This window comes from Pipra filicauda, unplaced genomic scaffold (genome assembly GCF_003945595.2).
Source record: "Pipra filicauda isolate LSUMZ 115617 unplaced genomic scaffold, ASM394559v2 scaffold113_size4260070_pilon, whole genome shotgun sequence".
Classification (NCBI taxonomy): domain Eukaryota; kingdom Metazoa; phylum Chordata; class Aves; order Passeriformes; family Pipridae; genus Pipra; species Pipra filicauda.
Genome location: NW_024103585.1, coordinates 40,952 through 65,177, shown reverse-complemented (window position 1 = coordinate 65,177; position 24,226 = coordinate 40,952). Strand labels below are relative to the sequence as shown.

The 24,226-nt window shown below is 39.3% G+C and overlaps 2 protein-coding genes and 1 long non-coding RNA gene across 5 annotated transcripts; 2 read left to right on the top strand and 1 right to left on the bottom strand.

Moving 5' to 3' along the window:
- Positions 1-52: 52 nt before the first annotated feature.
- On the bottom strand, positions 53-13,432 carry LOC120323728. The gene is made up of 4 exons (XR_005564515.1): positions 13,264-13,432; positions 7,065-7,218; positions 5,092-5,226; positions 53-633 (listed from the first exon to the last, which is right to left on the bottom strand). It is a non-coding gene; the product is annotated as an uncharacterized LOC120323728 (long non-coding RNA).
- On the top strand, positions 8,850-12,220 carry LOC113999283 (secreted frizzled-related protein 2-like). Its single transcript, XM_027742600.1, has 4 exons — positions 8,850-9,136; positions 9,661-9,830; positions 10,720-10,812; positions 11,910-12,220. The coding sequence occupies exons 1-4, from the start codon at positions 8,850-8,852 to the stop codon at positions 12,218-12,220; spliced, it is 861 nt and encodes a 286-aa protein (XP_027598401.1).
- Positions 13,433-13,667: 235 nt separating the features above from the next.
- HDAC10 (histone deacetylase 10) lies at positions 13,668-24,207 on the top strand. 3 transcript variants are annotated; one of them, XM_039383520.1, is made up of 13 exons: positions 13,668-14,211; positions 14,631-14,704; positions 15,535-15,669; positions 17,848-17,944; positions 18,614-18,711; positions 18,792-18,896; positions 19,079-19,147; positions 19,800-19,926; positions 20,412-20,477; positions 20,833-20,892; positions 21,189-21,278; positions 22,524-22,630; positions 23,989-24,100. In XM_039383520.1, exons 2-13 carry the CDS (start codon positions 14,640-14,642, stop codon positions 24,047-24,049), a joined length of 1,080 nt encoding a protein of 359 aa, XP_039239454.1. In that variant the 5' UTR covers positions 13,668-14,211; positions 14,631-14,639; the 3' UTR covers positions 24,050-24,100. The 3 variants fall into 3 exon arrangements, with proteins under 3 accessions (XP_039239454.1, XP_039239452.1, XP_039239455.1); XM_039383518.1 differs by lacking the exon at positions 23,989-24,100 and adding an exon at positions 24,107-24,207 and having other exon boundaries at positions 13,670-14,211; XM_039383521.1 differs by lacking the exons at positions 13,668-14,211; positions 23,989-24,100 and adding an exon at positions 24,107-24,207 and having other exon boundaries at positions 14,631-14,700.
- Positions 24,208-24,226: the final 19 nt, after the last annotated feature.

The window sequence follows — 24,226 nt, the reverse complement described above, 5'->3', positions numbered from 1 at the left end:
GAATTTGAAGCACTAATTCCCCTCTTTTTTTTTTTTTTTTTTTTTTGTTAGTGTTATCTACTCAAGTACTGTTATTACCAAGCAAATCAAATGCCACTAATCCTCAGAGAAAGAAATAGCCAAGGGAATGTTCTCACATGTGTGGACATGGACTCAAGCTGGTTTCTCCCACGGGAATGCTGGGACAGAAGCGTTGTAAGGACTCCAGTAAGCACAGGGACAGAAGTTGTTTGTTCCCTTTAAAGATTGGCATATGATCCTTTGCTGGAGCCAAGATAATAGGACGAGGTTGCTCTATTCAGCTAACCCTATGGCAGGGAAAGCACCTCCCATACTGAATCCTTTTTTAGTATCATGGACCAAAACCAAACATGTTATAGAACATCCTGAAAGATAATTGACCAAAAAGAATGGAATGAGTGGCCTGGTGACCACCTTTGTCAGTCTTGCTTACATCAAGGTATGCCATGAGAACTGCACTGATATCAGTAAGATATATTCTAATACTGAGCATAAGCAAAACAGGCAGAATCTTGGCTTCCAGGGTATAGTCATGGGTTATGGAAACTGTCATTGCCTTCCTTGGGTACAGGATCAGTCTGCCAGTAACTCCAGTACTTCTGTTTCATTTTCCTAGAATATTAGGAAGAAAAATGTTACTCAGCATGAAGAGAAATACATAGCATTTTCTCTGAATGTTTCTAAAAATATTTTTCTCTCAGCAAGCAAAACAAAGGTCTCCTGGCCTATTACAATTAACATTAGTAATACTGTAGTAGAGATGTAGATGTAACAAGGCAAGGTTTATGGGGAGCGGCAATAGCTTTTATCAGACAGACATAAGAGCAGAGGAAAAAAGGCTAAGGAAGCTGTCAGGCAAGCATGCTCCTTTTAAGGTCTGAAATGAGGACTGCAATCACAAATCCTTCATCATTGGATGCCTCACAGCACAATTTCAAAACACCTTCCCCTCTAAACTATTTGCTCGTCTGTGGTTTCCATAATGAAAAGAGCCTCCTGTGGACAGAGTTATCAATCTTTGATCACTGCAACCAGCATGAAACCCTTAATGCTATTTAGAGAATGAAAATGGATCCTAAGACTAAAAACAAACCAGCCTGTCCTCTCTAACCTTAAATTTAATTATTTCTCTGGTTGTGCCTCCCTGAGCTTCATAAACTAATTAGAAGTAAACCATTCAGGTACTGTTTGATTTTGAGCCATTTCTAAATGATTGCTCTACAATTTTTCCTTATTTATTCAACCCTTCATGTTGTGTAGCTATTTAGGCTGGATTAATCTCTGTTTCATTTCCCAGTAGCTCCACTGGGAGAAAATGATTGCCCTGGGATGAAGGTAAAGGGCTGTGAAGGTCAGGTGACCTAATGTTTTGCAGGCAGGCCAGCATGGTCTGCATCCAGATTAGCAAATGGGTGCTGGAGTCAGGAACCTTCTAATCCTGGCCTGCTGGCTGAAGAGCTCTGCCCAGGTATTGAAATCCAAATAGGGTTTAATCATTGGGGTGGAGACTCCTTTATCAGCGAATTTCTCTTCGAGATAGGATAATAGAAACCAAATGTCTTTGATGTCAACAGAGGCAATGTGTGCAATACAAAGCAGCAAAGCACTGAGAAAGGAAAGGACCCTGCCGTCTGCCCAAAGGCCTAAAGAGAGAGTCTATGCTTTCTGTTTGAAGACTGATTTGTGGTTTGTTTTGGTTTGGTGGGGTTTTTTTTAATTGAATTCTCCCCCTTTGCAGAGGATTTAAAGTCTGTCGTGAATACCGATGGGGCTGTCCCACATAAAGGAGCGGTGGGAATGAAGCAGTTGATTCCCTGACTGTCAGGCCTGCCGTGGGAATGATTGGGGCTACATGAATGTCTCTATAGGACCAATTGCTGAGGTTTTGCACATTTTGAAGGCCCAGCATCACAGTGTTACGAGAAGGCACTATGTAACCCTATTAGGTGCATATAAAAAGACTTGCTTTTACGTAACTGTTCTAAATGTCTTCTCAGACAGACAAGAAGACTTACAGACTATTTATAGAGATACCATCCCTGTATGACAACAGAGAGAAAATCATAAAAGTTCAATTCAAAAAGTAGTGTCTATGAAGCCATTATCACATTTGAAGTCTAGAGCTGCCCACGATGATCCAGCTAATGCTTAGCATGGTCCTGCCAGTTGCCTGCTAGAGTGCTGTGCTCCTGCTCTCTCTGACTTCCTTTATACAGAGGTCTGATTTGGCTAAGCATTTGTAATCAAAACAAAAGGCTGTTTGTGGCTTCATTTATTTAACCTTGAAAAATGTTTTGAGTTCCTCGATACACAAAAAATACTGGAGAAAAGTAGATTAGTGACAGCTGCAACAGCAAGTGTGTCTTTTTGCAGAATAAGAAAGTGCTTTAAAGGCTCCAAAGGGCTCTCTTTTGGGATCTTATTTGTCCAGATGATGTGTATAAGGGAATATCTAAAGCAGGGAGAGTGAAAAAAAAAGTATTCATATCTTCAGTGAGTACTCTTTACACTTCGAGCTCATAGTTTATGGCACAGAACATAAAAGAACTATTCCCATCAAATATTTGTATGGCAGTCAGGTAAAAATTATATACCATACCCCTATGAATAAACACACTAATTTGTAAAGCAATTACTCTTGTAAATAATTTGTAATTGCCACAATTAAAAATATATTTTCTCATATTTTCTCAGAATCCCAACAAGTTTTGGAATATTGACTATACACACATTTGAGTTCAGGACACAATTATTACTTTTAATTACAGTTTAGTGTGCACATTTGTACTTGAGTGAAGAAGTCTGCAAATGCTTTTGGGTAAAAAACCCAAAGTAATAAATCTCTTCACAAAACTACACTAACGTAGAAACTTAAAAATAAAGGTTAGGATTTATCCAGAAAATATATTTTCATTTTAAATCTTTTTATCCTTAAAAACAAGATGACTCATGGTTTGGAAAGCAGTTTATAACCAAAAAAACCTGCCCAGATTCTAATGATCAGAATCTCAAATTCATGTCCAGAGTGTAACTTTGACTATTTCTTGACAAATATTCAGTTTTGTCTCAGTTCACCAAAAACATTTGCAACAGGAACATTTGCTTTGATTATTTAGATTTAGATACATTTTCAGTGCCTGGAAATGTACATTCTACCACTGAGTTGCACCACGGTAGGTTTACATTGGATATTATGAAATATTTCTTCGCAGAAAGGGTTATCACACGTTGGAACAGGCTGCCCAGGGAAGCTGTTGAGTCACCATCCCTGCAAGTATTTAAAAGATATGTAGATATGGCGCTTAGGGACATGGTCTAGTGGGACTTTGCAGTGTAAGGTTTATGGCTGGACTTCATGATCTCGAGGGTCTTTTCCAACCTGAATGATTTTATGATTCTATGTTCATTATTCAAGAAAAAAAACCCTGCTAATGCCAGAGGGAATTTTGCTTAAAGAAGATTTGGCCATAATATCTAATTCAGATATTTGAAGCACATCTATGTATTTGTGAAACTTTACAGACATTATTTAATTTTGCTTATTTAACAAATTATTTAGGCCGAAGTTTGCCTTTTAAACAGAGGCTTCAAGTTCGCTGATCCCCATGATGTTAAAGTGAAGAAAGCCTGGCCTGCTCTGTGCTATTAAAACCTCAGATGCCTAAGCGTGTCCGCCGGGTGGCTGGGGTACATAGAAATTGGATGCACAATACTGCCAAGTGACTTAAAAGGAATGGGCTCCAGGCATGCTGGAGTCAGCGGAGCACTCACAGGGGGTTTTACTTGCTTAACTGATAGAGCTATCTCCAGTGGCAGCCAGAAGCCAGACATAATTTTCAAGACTTAATGTGTTTCCGTCTTATCTTGATGATGGGTAGTTGGCTACAGACCACAGACAAAGAAAGAATCGGGGGGGGGGGGGGGGGGGGGGGGGGGGGGGGGGGGGGGGGATGTAGACAAGATGACCCTGTTTACTTTCTCAATGGACTACAAATAGTTGGTATGTACTTGCTGTTTACTTATAGCCCAAACGGCTGTTCCTCTGTCTCCCCGTGAAAGAGTTAGAGCCTACTTGTACTCCCTTTTGTTAACAGAGATTTGGAAACATTCGGTGAGCTCTCTTTTAACCTCACTTTTATTTCATTTGGAGCTGCTTGTGACGGAAAATACATGAGAGGAGATTCAGCTATGATAAAAATTTGATAGAAAACCAGCATCAGCCCAGTTGCCAAAAGACTGCAAAAACTGTTCAAGTTTAAAAGAAAGGGGAGGAATTGTGCCTGAAATACATGAAACTACATTTGTCAAATGGTCCTTCTTCCACAGAATTAAATCAGAGCAAAACTAAATTGAAACCAAGTAAAACTGACTGAAAAGTAAAAAGAAAAGTAGGCAGTATTAGCCAAAGCAGCAGACCAATACCAATCAAGGGGAAAAAGCAGCTGTAAGAAGTTTAATTTTTTACCTGGGGAAAAACAGAAAAGAGTGGCTGTTACTACTACTGCCTCTCTGTGGAAGGTGCTCATCTGGTATATGATCAGTAGTGTAAACCCCTAAATTCAGAATGTATTTTGCTCTCACCCGAAAGCTATCATTTGGAATTTGCTTACCCATGGAGCAAAAACAACGATGCTATTGATCCTGCCACACTTCTTATGAAGCAGAATTGCACCTTTTTAACAATAACCATGCCAGGGCTTCACTTCCTCTTTCAGCCACCTTGAAAGCAAACAGCTTCACACAGCATTTAACCAACACACTGTTTACTGTGAGGCCCTGACTTGCAGCACACGGGACATGGCCTAAATGCAATTTCATAAGTGTGCCACCAGTAAGTCAGTACAGGATTTCAGTTCTTCCCCTAAAATCACTTTATGCAATTTGTCCTGTTCTGCAGTGACAAGAATACTGCTGTGCAGGACCTCCAAATGCTGAAAGGATCAATGAACAATGGCAAAGCCCAGAGTTGTATGCCTGCATTAGCTGCCAGCTGATTAGCAAGTCATCTCATTTTCCTGTGCCCTTTTTACATCCCTGACTGACTCGGCCTACTTAGGAAATGCTACTTACCCAGTGTTTGTAGAGTATTCAGCACTCCAGTGCCTTTGAGTGATACTGTTGGAATCTGTGTAGGTATTTACATGCCTTCTCCCTGCTCTTGCAACATCTGAACACTTGCAGGAGTACAGCGCAGCAGGGTTAAAGCTTCCACAGGAAAGGTGGCAGAGTCAGAAACTAAGTTTGGGTCACCCAAAGCATTGACTTTCTCTTTCATTATTTAAACAAACTTTCCTCTCAGTTAATCAACTGATAGTAAAAGGGCCAGAGCTCAATATGCCAGAGTAGTGAGCCTGTAACAATTTGCATTACAGATTTATAAGGAAATACAGTATTTCTGTCCTTTAAAAATTAAAGCAATGCTAAAGTATTGCGACAAATAAATTAATGAGGTCTTTTCAAAGGCATCTATGACTCTCTGCTGTTTTACAGATAACATATGTGGCCTAATTATTTTTTTCACAAAGCAAGGGAAACATTATGGAATAAATCCTGCCCTGAAGAGTAAGGATGCTGGTCCAGCAAAGCTTTCATCAGAGTGCGGAACGCCTCTGCAGCCTCCTTTGGTGACTCAGAGTGCAGTTACTAGCTTTGATTTCTGTCTGGAAGCCTTACATCTCTGCAATTGACTCCAGATAAAAATGACTCCAGCCAAATATTGCAACAAATGTTTAGATTAAAACCAAAAATCCCTACATCTGTGAGTTTGCTCTCAAACCCCTACTTTCTTTGAAGAAAATTTCAATCTTGTTTCTTACTTCGCTCTTATGGATGTCTCCTGGTTAATGTCTGTCTGTCTCCCTGGTAACAGTCAAAGGAGAAGACACAGAGGTGGGCAGGGACCGAATCTCCGGGCCACTGTTCCTCTTATCAGGGTCCATCAGTAGGTGTCCCCTGCTCGTATCCAGGAACAATAAATATAGCCTGTGGAATCACCGCACAGCTTTCTTCAGAAGTCTCAAAGGGCATTAGCTGGACTCCAGATATAAATCTCTCTGAACCCTCAGGTCTTCTATTTTATGCTGCCCCCTCTAAGTGTATCCAGGCACTGCAATTGTCACGATAGTTTGCTAAACTAATTTTTTTTTTTTTACTTTAGCCAGTCTTTATTCAAGCACCCTCTACAGACATATATCAGTACAATTAGAAATACTGTGCCCCTGCCAGTTTTTGTGCAATCTGAATGTTAACTGGTGTGGCAACAGTAAATCACAGTTTACTGAGTTCACAAAAGCAATCTGTGTGTATATTTGCCTGATTTTTTTCCATGACATGTAAATGAGCAACTGAGTGTTTGCAAAAAAGGAGAATCAATGGCACAGCAATGTGAGTGCTGCAGCTTATGCTTCTGCTGAGGAGCCAACATCTGACTAATCTGAAACTCTCCAAGCAATGCCAATCTACTCTGCATGGTTATTTTTATTATGTCCTGCAAGACTCTTGCTAAAAATTATAAATTATAATGACTTGCTGTCAAACCAAGTTCAAAGGTAGCACCTGCTCATGAAGAACATCAAAATAATTGAGCCTGAACAGAAGCACAGTCAAAGTCTTTCCCTTGCTTAAAAGTGTCTTGTGAGTGTAGTAAAAAGGATGTCCAACTGATACATTTCTTAGTAAATGATGACACTTAAAATGGCACAGGTAAGGAATTTGACCCAGCTAACATCATGAACCAAGTGACTTTCTAAAGAGAGAGAAATCAGAAGCTCCTGTAAATGATTCTCTTTCCTGACAGAAGATGGCTATAAAAAATTACTGAATTATGGATAATGCTCTGGCTTCAGATACAGCCCAGTCATAGGTACCCAGTAAAGGCATTTATGCACATTTTTCTCTTGGAACTGGTGACAGTTCTTCAGCCCTTGAGCGAGTTTCATCAATCCTGACAAATGCATAATGTCTTGCTACCCCGTGGGTGAATGGCTACTTCAGTCTAAACAGCAAGAAATCAAGAAGAAACAGAAGCAAAGTATATGTCTCACCATTATTCTGGTGGCAAAACCATAGAGCTTCCTCCACATTCCTGAATCTTCCAGGTTCTCCACTGAAGCACCATGCCAGACGAGGCCAAGCAGTAGTGTGTAGCTCCTTTCTGACTCTCCTACATGGCTGGGCTCTCCACCTCCAAAGCTACCTCTGTACTCACATGGAGAAAAGTTATTTTCTTTAGCATTACAAAATGATGATCTACCAAAAGTTGGTTCTCCAAAAGATATCGAAATATACGTTTTTAGTTCCTGGGCCCTTGCATGCTGTAATTTTTTTCCTCACTTATTTAAACAGATACTGTAATTTTCCCAGTAGCTTAGAGTAAAGAAGATCGCTAAGGAGGAATCAGTGGGGGGTTGTCATAGGTTTCAAAGATATGAAGATTTATTAGCCTAAAATTTAGGTATAAACATGTAAATTATATGCCACATATTGTTTAACCGTGCTGCATCTCAATATAAGCACAAAACGCTACTGTTTCTGAAAAACATGTTTCAATCAAGCATCAGTAATACTAGATGATACACTACTATGAACATACTTATTTTAGCCTTATAATGAAGCCAGATATTTTGCAATAGATATTATTAATTGCTCAGAATTTATGCTAATAAAGCATGTAATCAGATGTGGAAATAAAAATTAACATTCGCAACTAGTTGGAAAAACTGTTCTAATCAAATTAAAAATTTCCACAAACATTTTTTTTTAGATCTTTAACTTTTAACACTACTCTGACTTTCCTATTCATATTAGGTAAGCTACACATTACTCAGACTCACTTTAACTGGTTCCCAGCTTCTCTATAATGAAGAGCTGTCTATCACTACTATACCAACAGTAATGAGATGCTCAGTAGTAATTCTGTTACTTTTAACTTAGTGAATTTAATACCTTTTTTTGTGCTATGCACAGGAAAAGTACACATCTGGCATAATTATTATAATTTATTAATAAACAGATTAAATGCCTCATTATTTGAGCAATTTTAAAAGTGTAACCAGCTTCATTTGAAATAACAAAAATGTTTCTCTGTATGTGTACTGCCTTTTCACTCTGAATAAATACTGATGGCCAGCAAATTCCTGGCCATACTGATGGTCCTACAAATTCAATTCTGTATTTTCAGGTACCTATTAAAATTAATAGAAGTTAGGACCTTTAGCATATAACACAATAGGGATCGAAATTTCCAGGCAAAATACTTGCCTTATAGCGGAAGACTGTCTCTTTTTTAGTGCTTGACCAAAGAAAGTACCTCTTCTACATTGTGAAACAGCGAAAGAGACATGGGCAATTAGCACAAGCAAAACATTTTCACTTGATAAGTCAATCTGGGCTGTTTTTTCTGCCATGTCAACAGTGTCTGAAAACAAAGGAGACACAGCAGCCCCAGGAGACAGCTTGTCTGCCCAACTCTTTTTCTGGATGATCTCTTAATTTGTTTTAGAAAGTACATAGCAAGCCTTACAGGTGTCAAAATTTAATATGCTACATAGCATGCTGCAGCCACTGACACCGTGGGACATGTGAAAGGCTATACCAAATCAGTGTACTTAGGGAACATACTTCTATACTTTGCGTCCACCTCCCTGCCTGTCACAACAGTCCCTTGATTAGGCAATAAGACCTGGTCTTGTCTCAAGTGATTTGATAAGCAGTTGATAACCAACAGTTCATTAAGCTCTTGGGATATATAAGGCACTAGGTTTTCAGCGTGCCTCTGCACTTGGGGGGTTTGACAGCTCCCTGCTCAGAAGCCCAGGAGTCACTGGAAGATGTTATTGACTGCAAAAATATTTGTTTTTGCTGTGAATGGTTTCCTAAGAGCAGCAACAGGCTTTGACATTGGATTATCCACAAAATGTGTAGTGATACCCAAGGAGATGGGCATGTGCCACAATATTGGATACGCTGAAATGAGGCTTCCCAACCTGATGGGACACACAAGCATGGCAGAGGTTATCCTAAAATCCACCACCTGGCAGCACCTTGTACACACAGACTGTCACTCTCACGTGAGGATGTTCCTGTGCTCCCTGTTTGCACCCATCTGTTTAGATACGTAAGTACCACAGCACAGTACAATACAGGGATGAAATGAAATGCATGTTTATCATAATCTAAAAGCAATCTCCACGTTTTCTGAAGTAATTCTATTAGCTTTTTTATATTCATCAGAAAAAAGGTACTGAAATCTTGTACCATTTCCAACTTTAGTTTCCTTTGGGAACATGAATGCTGTTGTCAAAGGATACCATGTTTTATTTTGTTACAGCTGAAATTTATTCTTATTCATTTAGGGTTGAAGCACCTATTGTGAATAGAATCAGGTTTATACTGAAGCTTTTCTCAGGTTGTCATAAAGACATTTTAAAAATCATAACTTAATGCTGTAAGCTCAGTCCAGTCCATATACAGACAATTTACTTGCATAGTTTGCACAGCTGCTGCTTCTGGAATTATATTATTATTGAAGGATGTTAAATATCAGTGAAGACAATGTACTTTGCACAGGAATCACTGTTGCAACCTTTTCTGTTATCACTGCGTGAGTTTGACTCAGCCTGGTATTTCCTCTGGCGACAGGTTTATCCATCCTTGTAGGAGTATGTGTGTTGCTGTCCGTGACAGCTGTGCCCTCGTGCTCCTCTGCCATGGACACCCCTGGCCTGACAGTCTGGACTGCGATCGATTCCCTGAGGATGAGGACATGTGCCTGGCATCTGTTACTAAGGAATATAAACACTTGCACAAAGGTAGTTTGAAGATGGCAGAGGGAAGGGTGGCCTCCCTCTGTTCTGGGAATCAAGGAGATACAAGGGACACTGTTACCAGACAATCTGTGATTTCGTAAATGGAATTGTGTCTACCTTTGCTGCTTCACCTGTTCATGTAGATGGACAGGGAAGTGCTAGTATTTGCAGTGTAAGCTGCAGCAGATCTCAGATGATGGAAATCAGCATTGCTTCAAAAAAGAAAAGTGCAGTAGACCACGCTTAGATAGAGGAGGAAGGCAATTATGACCCTGCACAGCTGTGGGCAGTAACATACCCACTGCAGCCCACTGTGTTTGAATTATTTTAAGGTCTCTTTATAGACTTATCAATGGCCCTTATCACAGATAAATTTATGTATACAATGAGTTGGTTCTCAGATCAGCTTAGAAAAATTGGGAATACTCAGGGAAACCTGAGTTACCATTGCATTAACGTTCAAATCTTCAAATGCATTAGGTTCTTATTAACTTCTATGGAAAACAATAGGAATCAGTTGCTGCTAGCACACCCAAATTCATACATTCACAACCCTAGCACAGCTGCACCCAGTCACTGATAGAATCAGCCACCCAAACCCTTTCCCACCCACTCTAGCTGTGCTAAAAATAATTCTGTATTTGTTACTTTATCTGTTGCTGATAATTGAGCTTGTCAGTCTGAAAAATGTCTGAATATGCATGGAAAATGAAGCTCCATTTCATCTCTAGCCATGTTTTCAGAGAAGTGTGTTGATTTTTACCTATTATCACTGGTCAGTTGTGTATTTTGTCTGTCATCCCTGTGGTTAAACAGTGGGCTCTCGGCTTTGACAGCAGAAAACTAAAATTATTCTAAAATATAACAATGAGAATTTGTAATTTCATACCAGTCTTACCAAGGCCTGCCTGCCAGACCTGCCCGGCAGTGGAAGAATTCTTTACACACAGAGGAGTTCTCGAAGTTTTCTGTGACAGTAACTTTGGTAAGTCCTTGCTAATACAGCTGCTGTTAAAGAGACTAATAACCTTTCTTCTCAATGCTTTAAAAGTAGGATTACAATAAGTAACAGTTTCTGCTGGGATTTCAAAGGTTTAAGAGTTTGGCTGCAGATTTAACTTTCGGTTGTTTTTCAGAATATGCTCCTTCTAATCAAAATATAAGGAGGATTTATTTTGCATGAAAGATTTATTAATGATCTAGTTTGCAACCAAATATCTCTTCTATTCTGGTTTAGTTGGCTACATTGCAGTACAACATGCTTTATGGAAAGTATTTCTGTCAAAAGCAGACAAATAAGTAAGTTTGCCTTTTATTACTGGTTAAAGTCAAAGTAAATCTTTGGTGTTTTACGTGCGAACAGTGTATCCTCATTAGTTGTGTGCATGAATTTTTTGTGATACATAGCTTACTAAAAAGGAGACTCAGAAAATCACATCAGTAAAAGAAATTCTTACTGCATGTTGTCTTATTGGAGTGACAAGTGAGTGGAGTTTCCCCCAGAGACTTCCTGCAAAACTCTTTATGTCAGTGCAGAGACCCTCAGTGACTTTGGCTGGCATTAGATCAAGCAGTGTAGAGAAATTTCATACTAAAAAGTGTTAGTGGAGTCAAATGAGGTAGGTAGATGCCTATAATGAAAAGGGAATATCTAAAAGGGTGGCATCAGCAAACATTACTAGCTTTTTGCCAAGCGGTTTCCAACCTGGACAAAGTGAGTTTCAGGAGAATTGCTTGGGCAAACTGGACAGCCTTGTGATACAAGAACAACACCAACAGCTTAGAATATGTAATTACACAAAAAGTCTGACATACATGGTTATGGTAAAAACACATTACTCACTTTCATGAAAATATTTTTTTCCTAGTTACTTAATTCAATGTAAAAACCCCCTTTACTACATACTCTTTATTTTTCAAAAATGTTTTAAACTTTATACTGCTGCTGGAGAAGGCCTCACCATAGTCTATCAGCGTAAATTATGATTGTATTTGTAAGTAATCATTCTTCTTTCATTGACAATGTTTCCTTCTGCATTTGAGAGATGGAATGACTCATGTTTCCTTTTCTTTTTTCCTTAGCAGTGAAAGTAAAGCTGTCCAAGAGGAGAACAGTATTTGATGACCAAGAGTATAACATTGAATGCCAAGTGGAATTCATTACCCAGGGATCACTCTTGCCTTATGAAACTCAGAGTATGATACGACAGTGGCTGCTAATTAATGAAAAATGTACACAGAGGATGACTCCAACCCATCGGCCCATGGTGTATCTCCTCATGGGGAATATTGAAGAGGGCATCATTTTAGTAAATCAGGTTTATCATTGGCAGAGGAAGGACTCCCAGCTGACTTTGGCCACTCAGAAGTGGAGATACCATAAATGCTTGTAAATATTTATCATATTATTTGTAAAAAGATTATTATATTTCTCTTGCTAAACCTATCTTGTAAATAGGAATGTATTATAAGTGGAATGTAAAGCTTTAATTTCCTTTTAAATTGTATTATAAGTTTAACTCCAATTAAAGGCTTCCTTTCCGCAGAGTTAGAGCCAGTCACATCAAGTTTGAACTTGGACAGCCACGGATAAATGTTTCTTTGAGTTATGGTAAAAAAAAAAATCATAATGTGTGCAAAACTGGCATAAACTAGTTTTAAGCCAGCTGACTACTTTTCATGTATTTTTCCATACTACCCACTCTACCATTTTCTCCAGTTCTCTAAACTTTCCCTTGATTAATGTTTCATGAGTCCATCTCATTTTCTCCCGTTGGAGTATTTTGAAAGGAGGTAGCCCCCTGCTGGTCGCCTTTGCCGGATGGAATAAAGAGGAATATGTAAATACGGTATGATTGGTCCCAATCACAAGAAGATTTGGTTACTGGGCATCACTTCAGAATGACAGAGCTGTCATGCACTTCAGAATGACAGAGCTGTCATGCACTTCAGAATGACAGAGCTGACAGCATCCCAGGGGTAACACCTGAGAGCATAGGATAAATGCAGATTGTGAAACATTTTTATTCTTGTGCGACCATCTTGAATATAACATGCTTCAACTGGAATAAATCAGATCCTCACTACTGAAAAGTCCCTTTCATTTTCAGACACATAACAAAAGTCAACGTATAAACTTTACCAGCTGGCCAGGTGGTCTGCAGGGAACTAATGAAGTGACAACATTTAAAAAAAAAAAAAAAGTGAAATACTGCAGCGGCCACATGATTATAGTGCAATACCCTAACATTGGAAGCTACACGAAGATGGACAGAATTTTGCTAAGTTTTATAGATGTGTATAATAAACACAGTAACACGTAATTGATAATACATAAATTAGAAACTATTTCAGTAATACAGCATCTATTATGGCCATATTTTCTTGAAACACATACAGAGAAAGTTTACAGGCAATAAATTTCTAGAAGTCGCACCTGTAACGATCTGGGTTCCCAATGTGTCCCCTAGAAGTTCAGGTTTGTACCAGGTTATGAGGTCTGACGACACCTATTCCATCACTTTCTACCATGAACTGGGAAACCAGTAGAAACTGAGGAAGAAGGCGGTCAGTGTTTACAGGAGGCTCTCGTTGCCCTACACACCCGTGCCGGCTCGGATGGGCCGGGGAGGCACCAGAGCCGGGCCCGGGCGTGCGGGAGGCGGAGCTCGGGCTGACCACGTTCCCGTCACTCTGCTGAAATGGAGCAGTAAATCCCTTTCGTTCAGGTTCTTACTTTATTTCTCCCTACGTCAGGAAATACCACACAGTCAGGGGCTGTGGGATGTTTAGCTCTTGGGTCAGTTCCGCACTAAAACCCTTAGAGTGGTCGGACTCCCCCGGCCACGACCCGCCCGACCCCGCAGGGACCTCCGGCCGCGCCACGCCCACGTCCCGCTGTGCGGGAGTGACGCGCACAGCGGCGCCGGCGGAAATCCCACACCGGGATTTAAAGTGCGCTCCCGGCACACCCGGGGCGGCCGCGGGGTGGGGGCTCCCACAGGCGCTCCGGGCTGCGGCCACGTGCTTGGGACGCGCTGCCCTCGCTTTTGGAAGCCACAGGTCGGCCGCGGGGCTGCCAGAGGCTGCCATAGGCTTCCCGGCAGCGGGAGGCGAGTAGCGGAGCGGGCCCGTGGCCCAGGGAACCGCGGCCTCCGGCGGCTCCGGGGCTCGGGTGCGGCGGCCCCGCTGCCGGCACTGCCCTCGCACCCGCTGTGCGCTGCTCGGCCTCTTCCTCTCTCTTTAGTGCCTCGCTTGGGTTTTAAACGGGGCACATCCGTGTAGTTGTTCTGTCCGTGGTGTACGAGGTCTGTTGTTCGTACTCTGTGGCTTTGTAACGCAAGCTTTCTCACGCAGCTGTTTGGCTTCGCCCCAGCCGAGACAGGTAAGTCGGTGTGCGATGGGGGGAGGAGGCCTGTGTTCAGAGCCCCACCTGACTTGTGAGGCTCTGAGTGGGTAGGGGGGCTTGGGGAGGTGGCCTGTACTCCCTTCACCCGTACCGGGAGCCAGCGCCGAGTGCTTGAGCACTCGGGTAATGGTGAATCCTGCCTGCCTGCATCCAATTTCCAGGTCGATGCCATCAGCTTTGCACTGCTGCCTTGCTCCTCAGTTGTGTCAAAATCTGAGTCCTAAATGTTTTTCTTTGATTTCGTTCTGTAAGTGCAAAGTCTAAAGTGCAAAATTGTCATGCAAGCAGATATGCTCTGTACTTACATTCTCACTAACTAGTATAATACTAACTGTTTTAAGATTAAGTTTACTTCTGGGCTGAAATATGTGTCTTGGGATTTTTGTTTTGCTCAGTCTGTAGCAATGGCTTCAGGAACAGTGCTGATTTATGATGAGGAGATGACCACTCACAAACTACTTTGGAGTGAGTAAGTCAATGCTGTTCTTTTTATGAATAGATTCTTACTAGGACTTGTGAGAAAAGTACCAACTAAATGCATTTTTTGTAAACGTAATAGGGAATACCTAGTGGTAGGTATTCTCCTTTTGGAGAAGAAAATTTATTTTACGTGCAATTTGTATCTAGATAATGTAATGATAATCTGAAGCTGGATTTGAGAAGCTGTAGCCTCCAGCCTCTGAGAGGCCTTAATAAGAAGCGTTAGCATGAGGCATCTGAGTAGGCCCCTAAATTAAGTATTTTAAGCTAATAAAATTGTTTATAAAGCTAAAGTATTATTGATCTTGGAAAAAGTATGTAGGTACACTCACTCAGCTGAAATTCATCAATTAAATTCAGTTAGAAATTGGTATATGCCACTTACTTAAATTTACGTAAATTAGACCGGTTCCTTTGCAATGCTCAGGGTAACAATCCGTTGTTTTCTTCTCTTCCAAACCTGCTTCTCCTCTGTTCACCTTCACTTTAATCTACAGCTTTTAATTTCAGCATTCCCATGTCTGTAGTTAAGCACTGCAACTTTCAGCAGTGGGAGAGGAAACAATAAAAAGATGCTATTATGTAGGTTGGCTTTTTTTAAAGAACTATTTTTTTTCTTACATATTTTAGAATAAATTTCTAACTTGGTTCCAAAACGAAAAGTGTTCGAAGATTTTATTTTTCTTTTACTCTCACATGTCCATCTTTGAGGGTAATGAATCTTCTTACAATGGGGAGTTGAAAGCGAGGCTTTATGAAGTGTATTTGTTAGCTGTGCTTGTATGATATTATAGTAATATGATTATTGTTTATTTTCAGTCCTGTTTGTGATATTGAAGTGCCAGAAAGACTTTCATCCTCCTATGAGCAGCTTAAATGTTATCACCTTGTGGAAAGATGTGTCCATGTGCCTGCCAGAGAAGGAAGCGAGGAGGAGATCCTGTTGGTTCACAGGTCTGAAACTTAACTTTCATTACCATTCAGATTAACTCAATGAAACAGCAGAACTTGTACGTCCAGGTCATATTTTGATCCATTTGAAAAGGGCTGCTCCAAAATTCAGTGACTTCCATTGATTTCAATGGAAAATGTGTCACACTGAAAATTAGTTGAATAATGTTGAGTATGGTGTAGGTGCTGAATTATGAATCTGCTATCCCACTAAACGCCCATTTTCACTCTTTGGGATCTTAGGCAACGAATGCTCATTTATACATAGGAATAAAAGTAAACTTCTAAAAAAAACCGGGACAAGACCTTGAAAAGTGTAGGAAAATGGGTATTTCTTTAGAAAGATAATAACCTCTTCTTTCTTAAGCATCTTTGAGATAAAATGGACCAAACAGAATTCTATGGAGAGGTGGATGTCGGAGGAACAGCAGCCAGTCTGTTCTGGGCAGTCATGGCAATGAAATTTGCTCTGGCACTTGTCACCTCGGTGTGATGGTTCTGCAGCCAGCTGCAGATGATTCTGCATGTTGCTTGTGTGCTCATTTGCCCTTGTCAGGGAGTGGCAAGGGCAGCCTTTTCCAAAAGGCAAGGGATCTGGAGCAGAGAGTGATGACAGAGCAGGCAGAGGCAATAGCTTTGTGGACAAGGCCACAATCCCACAATCCCCAGCACAGGTCCAGCAATGGTACCTGGATTCAGCCATGAGTTTAGTCTGCCCAGCGAGGCCATAGTGACACGGCAGGTTTGAAGTCAAGCTGGAGAGTCAGTGCACAGGTCAGGGTCCAGGTCCAGATTAATGGGCTGCGTGGCCAAACACAGACTTTGCTACACGACACAGCTGCAGTGTAGCCAAGAGAAAGAGCCTTATCTTGGAAACAAGAGCCAAGGGAAGGAGGAGCAGCATCTGCTGAGGCTTCTTAGCAGAGCTGTTTGGAGGGTGCCTCTGCTGACATTCCTTCTAGTGCTCTCTCTCAAGGTGACCAGCTGCACTGTCTTTGCTTGTTCTGGACACAGCAGCCAAACCCCAGGAGGGAAGGGATGTACTCAGGGCCCTGACACCTATGAACAGGACCATAGCTTGATCCTAAGTCATTCTTGAATTTTCAGGTTCCAAAACAGTATTTCTTCTAAAAAACATGCTTCTTAGACTGCAATTAGTGCTGTGTACCAATATAATTTATTTTCACGGTAAATACATTGCTGATTGGGTATGGAAGAGGCTTGATCACTATTTTCAGTTGATTTGCTCCTACTAGATGATTGCAGCAAATCACTTCACTGTCTTGGTTTACATAGGTAAGGTAGAGATAATACACTCCAAAACACTTTTAGATTGAAACAAATTTATAACTCTTCTAGGAATATTTTATTTGTGCTCACGGTTAGTTATGAGGCTGCTGCTGAAGTTAAACTAGTAAGTAGGTAGTTATTCATGTTCATATGGTTTTATTCCTGTTAATACCTTTGTTTTGAAGCAACTGTTTATTTCCATTAGGCTGCACTAGTATGTCTCATTTTTTTGTGAAATTCTGGCTACTTTGGTGTTATCCACCTAGAGGAATGCATATATGGATTAGGTCACAGATGGGATGCCATCATCCTCCATTTCCAGCTCACTACAGAAAGGCAGGAGATCAGTGACAGAGAATTGGGGGAACATTGATGCTAGTGCCTTAGTACTTACTGCACTCTTGAACCAGTGAAAAGAGGGAGTTAGTAGACACCTAATAAGGGATTCACTCAAAAGTTTGTTTTTCACAGAACAAGACAGAACTAGATGCATATTCTCAAAGTTGTAATTCACACTCTGATGACTGTCAAAATCAAAGTTTAGTTCTTGTTGAGGTGGTGTGTATATATATAGCATGGATTACAAAATAGATTGCTGCATGATGAACAAAGAGTCTTTTTTTTTTTTTGAAAGCAAGACTAATTACTCTTACCACTGAAAAAGAGAGAAAAATGTTGTACTTCTAAGACATTCAAGAACCCTTGCTGTCATAGAGCTCCTTATTTTTTTCACTATATCCTACATCTAGCATTCCAGAGTACCTGTTGGACTCCTGAAGCCCCACAGAAAGCCCATCATAACATATTCTGTTACTTCTTGTTGCATTCTACATTAAAAAAAAATTCTAGTTGCATAGTTAAGTGTTGTGTTAATCTGTCTCTCCTTTGCAGTTCAGAGCACTTGAAAGTGGCAAAAAGCACTCAGACAATGAATGAGGAGGAGCTGAAAAGAGTCTCTGAAAATTATGATGCTTTTTTCTTTCATCCGGTGTGTAAATTAAACTGCTTCCTCTCTTGGGAGTTACAAGTATTTGTGTTATCGCATCTGAGTGACACTAAGATGTCAAGTAGGGGAAAATTGGCAATACAATTTTTGCTATTTAGTCTCACATTTATTTATGATGTTATTGTTATATGTTTCAAGTTTAGTATAATGCTGTAATTTAAATTGGTTAAATGTCCTGTCATCTATTCTGTAATTGTATCATGCCAGTATAGTGCACTACTCAAATTTTAGCTCTATTTTTGTCACTTAATGTCACTGTAGACAATTAGTGACCTGTTAATCACATTTTGCTAACAATTGCTCTTAAATGTTGTGCCAAGTAAGGAAGATGAAGTCTTCTGTGTTTTGTTTCTGTGTGGTTTTGTTTCTTTTTTTCAAAGATGCCATATTAGTCTGCTCAATATGTCCATCTCATGTTTCTTAACTGCTCCACAGAGAACATCCTTATAAAGGTTATGGTGATCACAGGTAATCCTAATGGAAAGCACATTGGAACCTGTGTTGTAAAGTCCTGTTTCAACTGTCTTCATACAGTTTCAGTTGGGTAGAATTATGTCAAGACAATTCACTGTTGGGATGCTAAAGCATGTGATGTGTGATTAGTTTAAGTTGATGAGTAATTGATGACAACTATGAGTTTCTCTTTTTCAGAACACTTACCGCTGTGCCAGACTAGCAGTAGGAGCAACTTTGCAGCTGGTGGACTCTGTGATGTCAGGAAAAGGGCGCAATGGAATGGCATTAGTAAGGTAGGAAAATGTGTGAGAAAGTTTTCACTTCTTGGCAGAGTTTCTTTCGTTGTTATTAACTTTGTAAAACTTTGGTTCAGACCTCCAGGTCACCACAGCCAGAGAAATGCAGCTAATGGGTTCTGTTTGTTCAACAATGTTGCTATTGCAGCAGAATATGCAAAACTGAAATATGGTCTACAGAGGTAAGTGCATGGTTGACTCTAGAGAAGCCTTTCATATGCAAGTAACAGTTTGACATTGTACTGGTTTAGATTATTGTCTAGAGTGTTCCTTTTGGTTCAGAAAAACATTTTTCATTTGTACCTTTTGTAGATTAAGATGCTGTGGTTCTTCCACTGAATGTTTTCTTTTGTTTTCAATACAGAATCCTAATTGTTGACTGGGATGTGCATCATGGGCAAGGAACTCAGTATATATTTGAAGAGGATCCAAGGTTTGAAAATTTGTATATTTCATTTTTTTTAATGTTAGCTGTTTAAAGATTGTTTTGCGTCTGTAGCGAATAAGATTTTTTTTAACCTTCTAAAACTAAAATCTTGCAAAACATTTGCTTTGCTATTTTAGTCACTCTGTTTTTTACTTGTTATAAAATAGAGGGAAAAATTTAAAATCCAGTAGAACAGATTTACATTTTTTTAAAGAATAACAAACATAAAATGAGCAATATGATTACCTTGATTTGCCAGTACTCAGGTAATACATGAGTACTCTTTGTATTCAGGAATCTCTCAGATAAAGTCTTCAAATAGTAGTTGGATAAAATATGTGGGCTTTATATTATTTTTGGAAAATTCATGTAAGTAGGTTCTAGAAACAAGTGTGCTGTTCTGAAAATTCCTTGAAAATTCCTTGTCTTTGATCTGTATGAAGTGCATGCATATAAGACATTTTTAGCAGGTTACATTTTAGGTTAATTTTGACATAGGACCTACTGTACAGATTTTCACAGTTCAAGTCCTTTAAGAGAACTAAGGAGAAAGGACAGTTTTATTTTCTTGCTTTCAGGCAATACAGTCACCAGGTTCAGGATATAAAGTCATTTTCAGAATCTTTGTCAAATTGGACTTATTTTTTTTTATTTTCAGTGTTTTGTACTTTTCCTGGCATCGTTATGAACATCAGGAATTCTGGCCATCACTCAAAGAATCTGATTATGATGCTGTGGGTCTGGGAAAAGGAAAAGGTTTTAACATAAATTTGCCTTGGAATAAGGTAAATATTGTTTACAGCACAACAAAGCAAGTGTAATAGCTTTGTCTTTTGTTCTTTATGTAACACTTTCTGAGAGAGTGCACTGCTTCACTTGCTTGGTAGATGTCGTAGCTGAGTGTACATCCTTCCTGTCAGTGGAATGTCTGCTGAAAAACGTTGCTGAGAATGTGATAACATTGAAAAAATAGAAGGGAGAGAAAAACTTACACATACATTTTTACTTGAATATCTTGCCTAGCCATCAAATTGGAAAGTGTTTCAGGAGATGGTTACATCCATTCTTGTTTAGCAGAGAACTGAAGCTCATTCTTAAGATTAAGAATGGTGGATATTTATGTACTTGACTTAAATGGAGTTTATTTTACAGGACTTAGTAACATTCCTTAATCTTTAGCTTTTACTATCTTTCCCTAAAGTCTTGAAGAACCTTAGAAAATTTGTCATTCCAACAGGAAAATATAACCAGTGTTTCTCATATTTTTCAGGTTGGGATGGGAAATTCAGATTATCTTGCTGCATTTTTCCATGTATTGCTTCCAGTGGCTTTTGAGGTAATTTTTTTCTGCCTAAGACCGCTTCCTAAGTGCTTCTTAAGCAGGTACTGTTGAATATTTTATAGAAAGCAGTAACTGCCAGTAGTAGAGTTAACACATTATTTCTGCTGGTATGATGTCCTGGTGAACTGAATAGTGTTACGGAATTTTAGCTTTTAAATATTCAATATAATGATCTGCAACTTCTCTGGCAGGGATGAAAATAGTGTAAAAGGGTAATTTATTCAAGGAGAACCTTTATTTGTGTTCATATTGTAACTGAAATAACAGTTGATCATGGTACAGTTGAAATCGGTACAAAATTGAAAATAGGACATAAGAATGTGCTATAACTGTCTCTATTCTATAACAGTTTGATCCTGAACTGGCTATTGTCTCCTCTGGATATGATTCTGGAATTGGAGACCCCGAAGTAAGTAACTTATGGTTTTTGTGTTGTCAGTCACAAATCTGTTCAGAAAATATTCCTCCTACCTGTTTAATCTCCTGTGATTGATAAGTGAAATTCAGTTTGATCAAGCTAAAAATACATGTTTGCATGTATGAAACACTACAAAAATGTAAAGACAGATTATCCTATAGATACGTGTATGTATATATACAAGTGTTTGTATGTGTGTGTATATATATATATTTATATTTATATGGGTTTCATACCAATGTTTTTGATTCAAGGTTTCATTTCTTAAAAATTTTTCTTTGACTTAGGGTCAGATGAATGCCACTCCTGAGGTTTTTGCCCACCTTACCCATTTCCTGATGCAATTAGCTAATGGAAAACTGTGTGTCATCCTAGAGGTAAAGACTTTTAAAATGTACTCCCATGGGAAAGGTCTTTGTGTAAGAGCCATTTTAGAGCAAACTAGAAGCTAAGAAGCAAAATTTCATAATGAAATAATTCCTTTTTTTTTTTTTTAGTCTTTGTTTTGAGTATCAGGAATGCAAAAATGGCTAAGATTTGGCAGTGCTCTTACATCTTGAACTTTTGAAACAGAGGAGCCATATGCTTATCATTCAAAAAAATATCCTTCTCAAATCTGTTCAGTTTTTGTCAACAGTTACTAGTCTACTGCTGTGGAGAGTCCCAAACTCGTTAAAATGTATTTAGTGAATAGATTGCATTACAAATGATTTAAAAAATATGGCTTATTCCAGGAGAGTTTAACCTAAATATATTCTTACTTAATAATGGAGCATTTACAAAATTCTCTTTTTTGATGAAAAGCCTCTATGCAAGCTCTTGAAGAGCTCTTCTTTATTCTTTTTTAAACAATTAAAAATGTTTTCTCCTTTTGAAATCTAGATTTGAACTCCCTATTTCTGCTGCACATTAGAAAAATGGTGTTTTTTCATGTAAATAAGTGTGTGGAAATATTGCTGCCAACCACGTCTCTAAGAGTGAACTGCAAATTAGTTGATTCACTTGACCTCTGTTTTGCATGACCTTTCTTCCACCATCCTTTCCAGCTGGTTATTATAGATATTTTTGTCTACTAGCTGAAGTGCAAATAAGCATCCACTCCTACTACAGATGATGTGACTGCTCCATAGGTAATAGATTGCTTCCTGCATACCACCTAGCAGTCTAAATCTATTTTGTTCTCTAAATTCTGCCAAACCATTAGGCAACCAAAAGTGTCAGGCCGTATGAGATTTCTCTTATGCAGACACTTTAGAGGACAGTGATAGCATTTGCCTTCTAAGGAATCTTCCACAAGAATTGTTGAAGATGGCATGTTGCGAATGGGAGTGGAGAAGGCATACGTTCCCAAGGTTTTCATGTCAAAGTCATGAGTAATTTCTGAAGTTATTTGAACCATGATGAAGTGAGCTGAATCATGAGATGCCAGTGAAGTACAGCAGGTAGCCACTAACTTACTGTTTTCATATTGAAAGTCATTGACTTAGATGTACTTTCATATTATCTTTCGTTTCTGTAAATACAGATATATTTCAAAAGTATAATTTATTTTCTAATATGATATTCAGAGAGGTGTTAAAAGTACTTGTCCCTTAGTTGACCCAAATTTTTTTTTTTTTTAGGGTGGATACCACTTGAAATCATTGGCTGAATCAGTCTGCATGACTGTAAAAACTTTGCTTGGAGATCCTGTACCTCAAATAACGGGAGAAATGGCACCTTGTCTAAGGTAAGCATATAAAGAATTCTAGAACAACCCATCCAAGGTACAGTTTTGTATACTTTTCTGTCTGAAATTATTTGAAGTTGTGATATCTTACAGCATAAAACCATAAACCATTTTATCCTTGGGCCTTGTTATCCTATAGAAATCCATCTCATTGAAGGTTAAGACAATCCTATTGTAATTAAGACAATGCCAATTAGTGACAGCCACTATTTGGGAAAGTATGCAATTGCAAGGATTAGTTCTTCAGACCCCAGGGCCACTTCAATTGCTGTAGTACAGGAAAAGCTGGAGCTAACCTTTCTCTCATCAGTGAGAGCTGATGCTTTGCAGAGCCAGACTTGATGAATCCTTGTGTTTCTAGAATTTGGAGCATTGAGGCTTTGGGTGCAAAAGCACTTGATGGTGTAGAGCTGTACCAAGATAATTAAATTTCAAGTCTAACTTCTTTTTGGAGACACTAAGACTGTGTTAATCTGACCTAGTAAAGCATTCTGAACCTTGGGCCTGAATCAGTCCCACATCACAAAAGTGTCTTTCTCTCTACCTGTCTGTACTACCTCCTCCATGTCTCCATGTTCTGTCCTCAGTCTCTCTCCCACTTCAGTAGCTGCCCTGGGCTTTTTCCAGCAGTAATGCTCCTCATGCACTTGGGTGGCAGCACCTACCAGTTGGCTGTGTTAGTTAAAACTCGGAATCAGATCAGCCAGGGAAGCAGTGGAGATACACATGGGCTGTGGGCTGAGTAGTGTTCGGTAAACTCACAGAGCAAAGCTGTTTTTTTTTTTGCTGTCAGCACATCCCATAGCCCCTGTGTGTCCTCTGTTTCTTCTCCAGCAACTGTGGTATCTCAAGTTGCTATCATCCTAGGTAATAAAGAGTTGCTTACATATTTATCCAGTATATCAGTCCAGCTCCTGAATACCTTAAAAATAATCTCTAAGTACACAGAATTTCTTCTGGATTTAATGAGTAGAATTATGTATGATAGCTAACATAATAGGACCATTTGACCATAGTGCTGCAAATACCAGTGGTAATAAAAAGAAGATTTCAGCACGAAGAATAGCAGGGAATGTGATTTACTTGGTTTCTGAACAGATTGTCTCGCATTTGAGTGACTCTAATTAAATCTTTACGTTGGGTAGATAAAATCTCTGGCAGGCGTGGACAGACAGGAGAACTCAGACAGGTGTGCTTGTTCCAGCAGCAGGGTTGGGATTTCACTCATTGTGTGTAAATGTGCGTACATGCTGCACGTGTTCTTCTCTTTTCTTTTTTGACTCTTAAATCTAATCTTTCCAAGCTATCTGCCCACTGATTTTCATTCTCTTTATTTTTCTGTTCTGCATTCTTGGAAGAGAGACCAGAGCTTGTTCATTTTCAGTTGGATATTTTGGTTTTGCTTTTTTGTTGAGGTAAGTTATGTTTCCTCTGTTTTCATTATTCCTGATTCTGTTAATCCGGTTTCTTTTGTAGTGCTGTTGAATCTATTCAGAATGTGAGAGCAGCACATAAGCCCTACTGGAAATGGTTGACGTATGAAGGTAATTTCTCTTTCCTCAAGCAAATGTGATTGATAAATGGATTCATACAGAA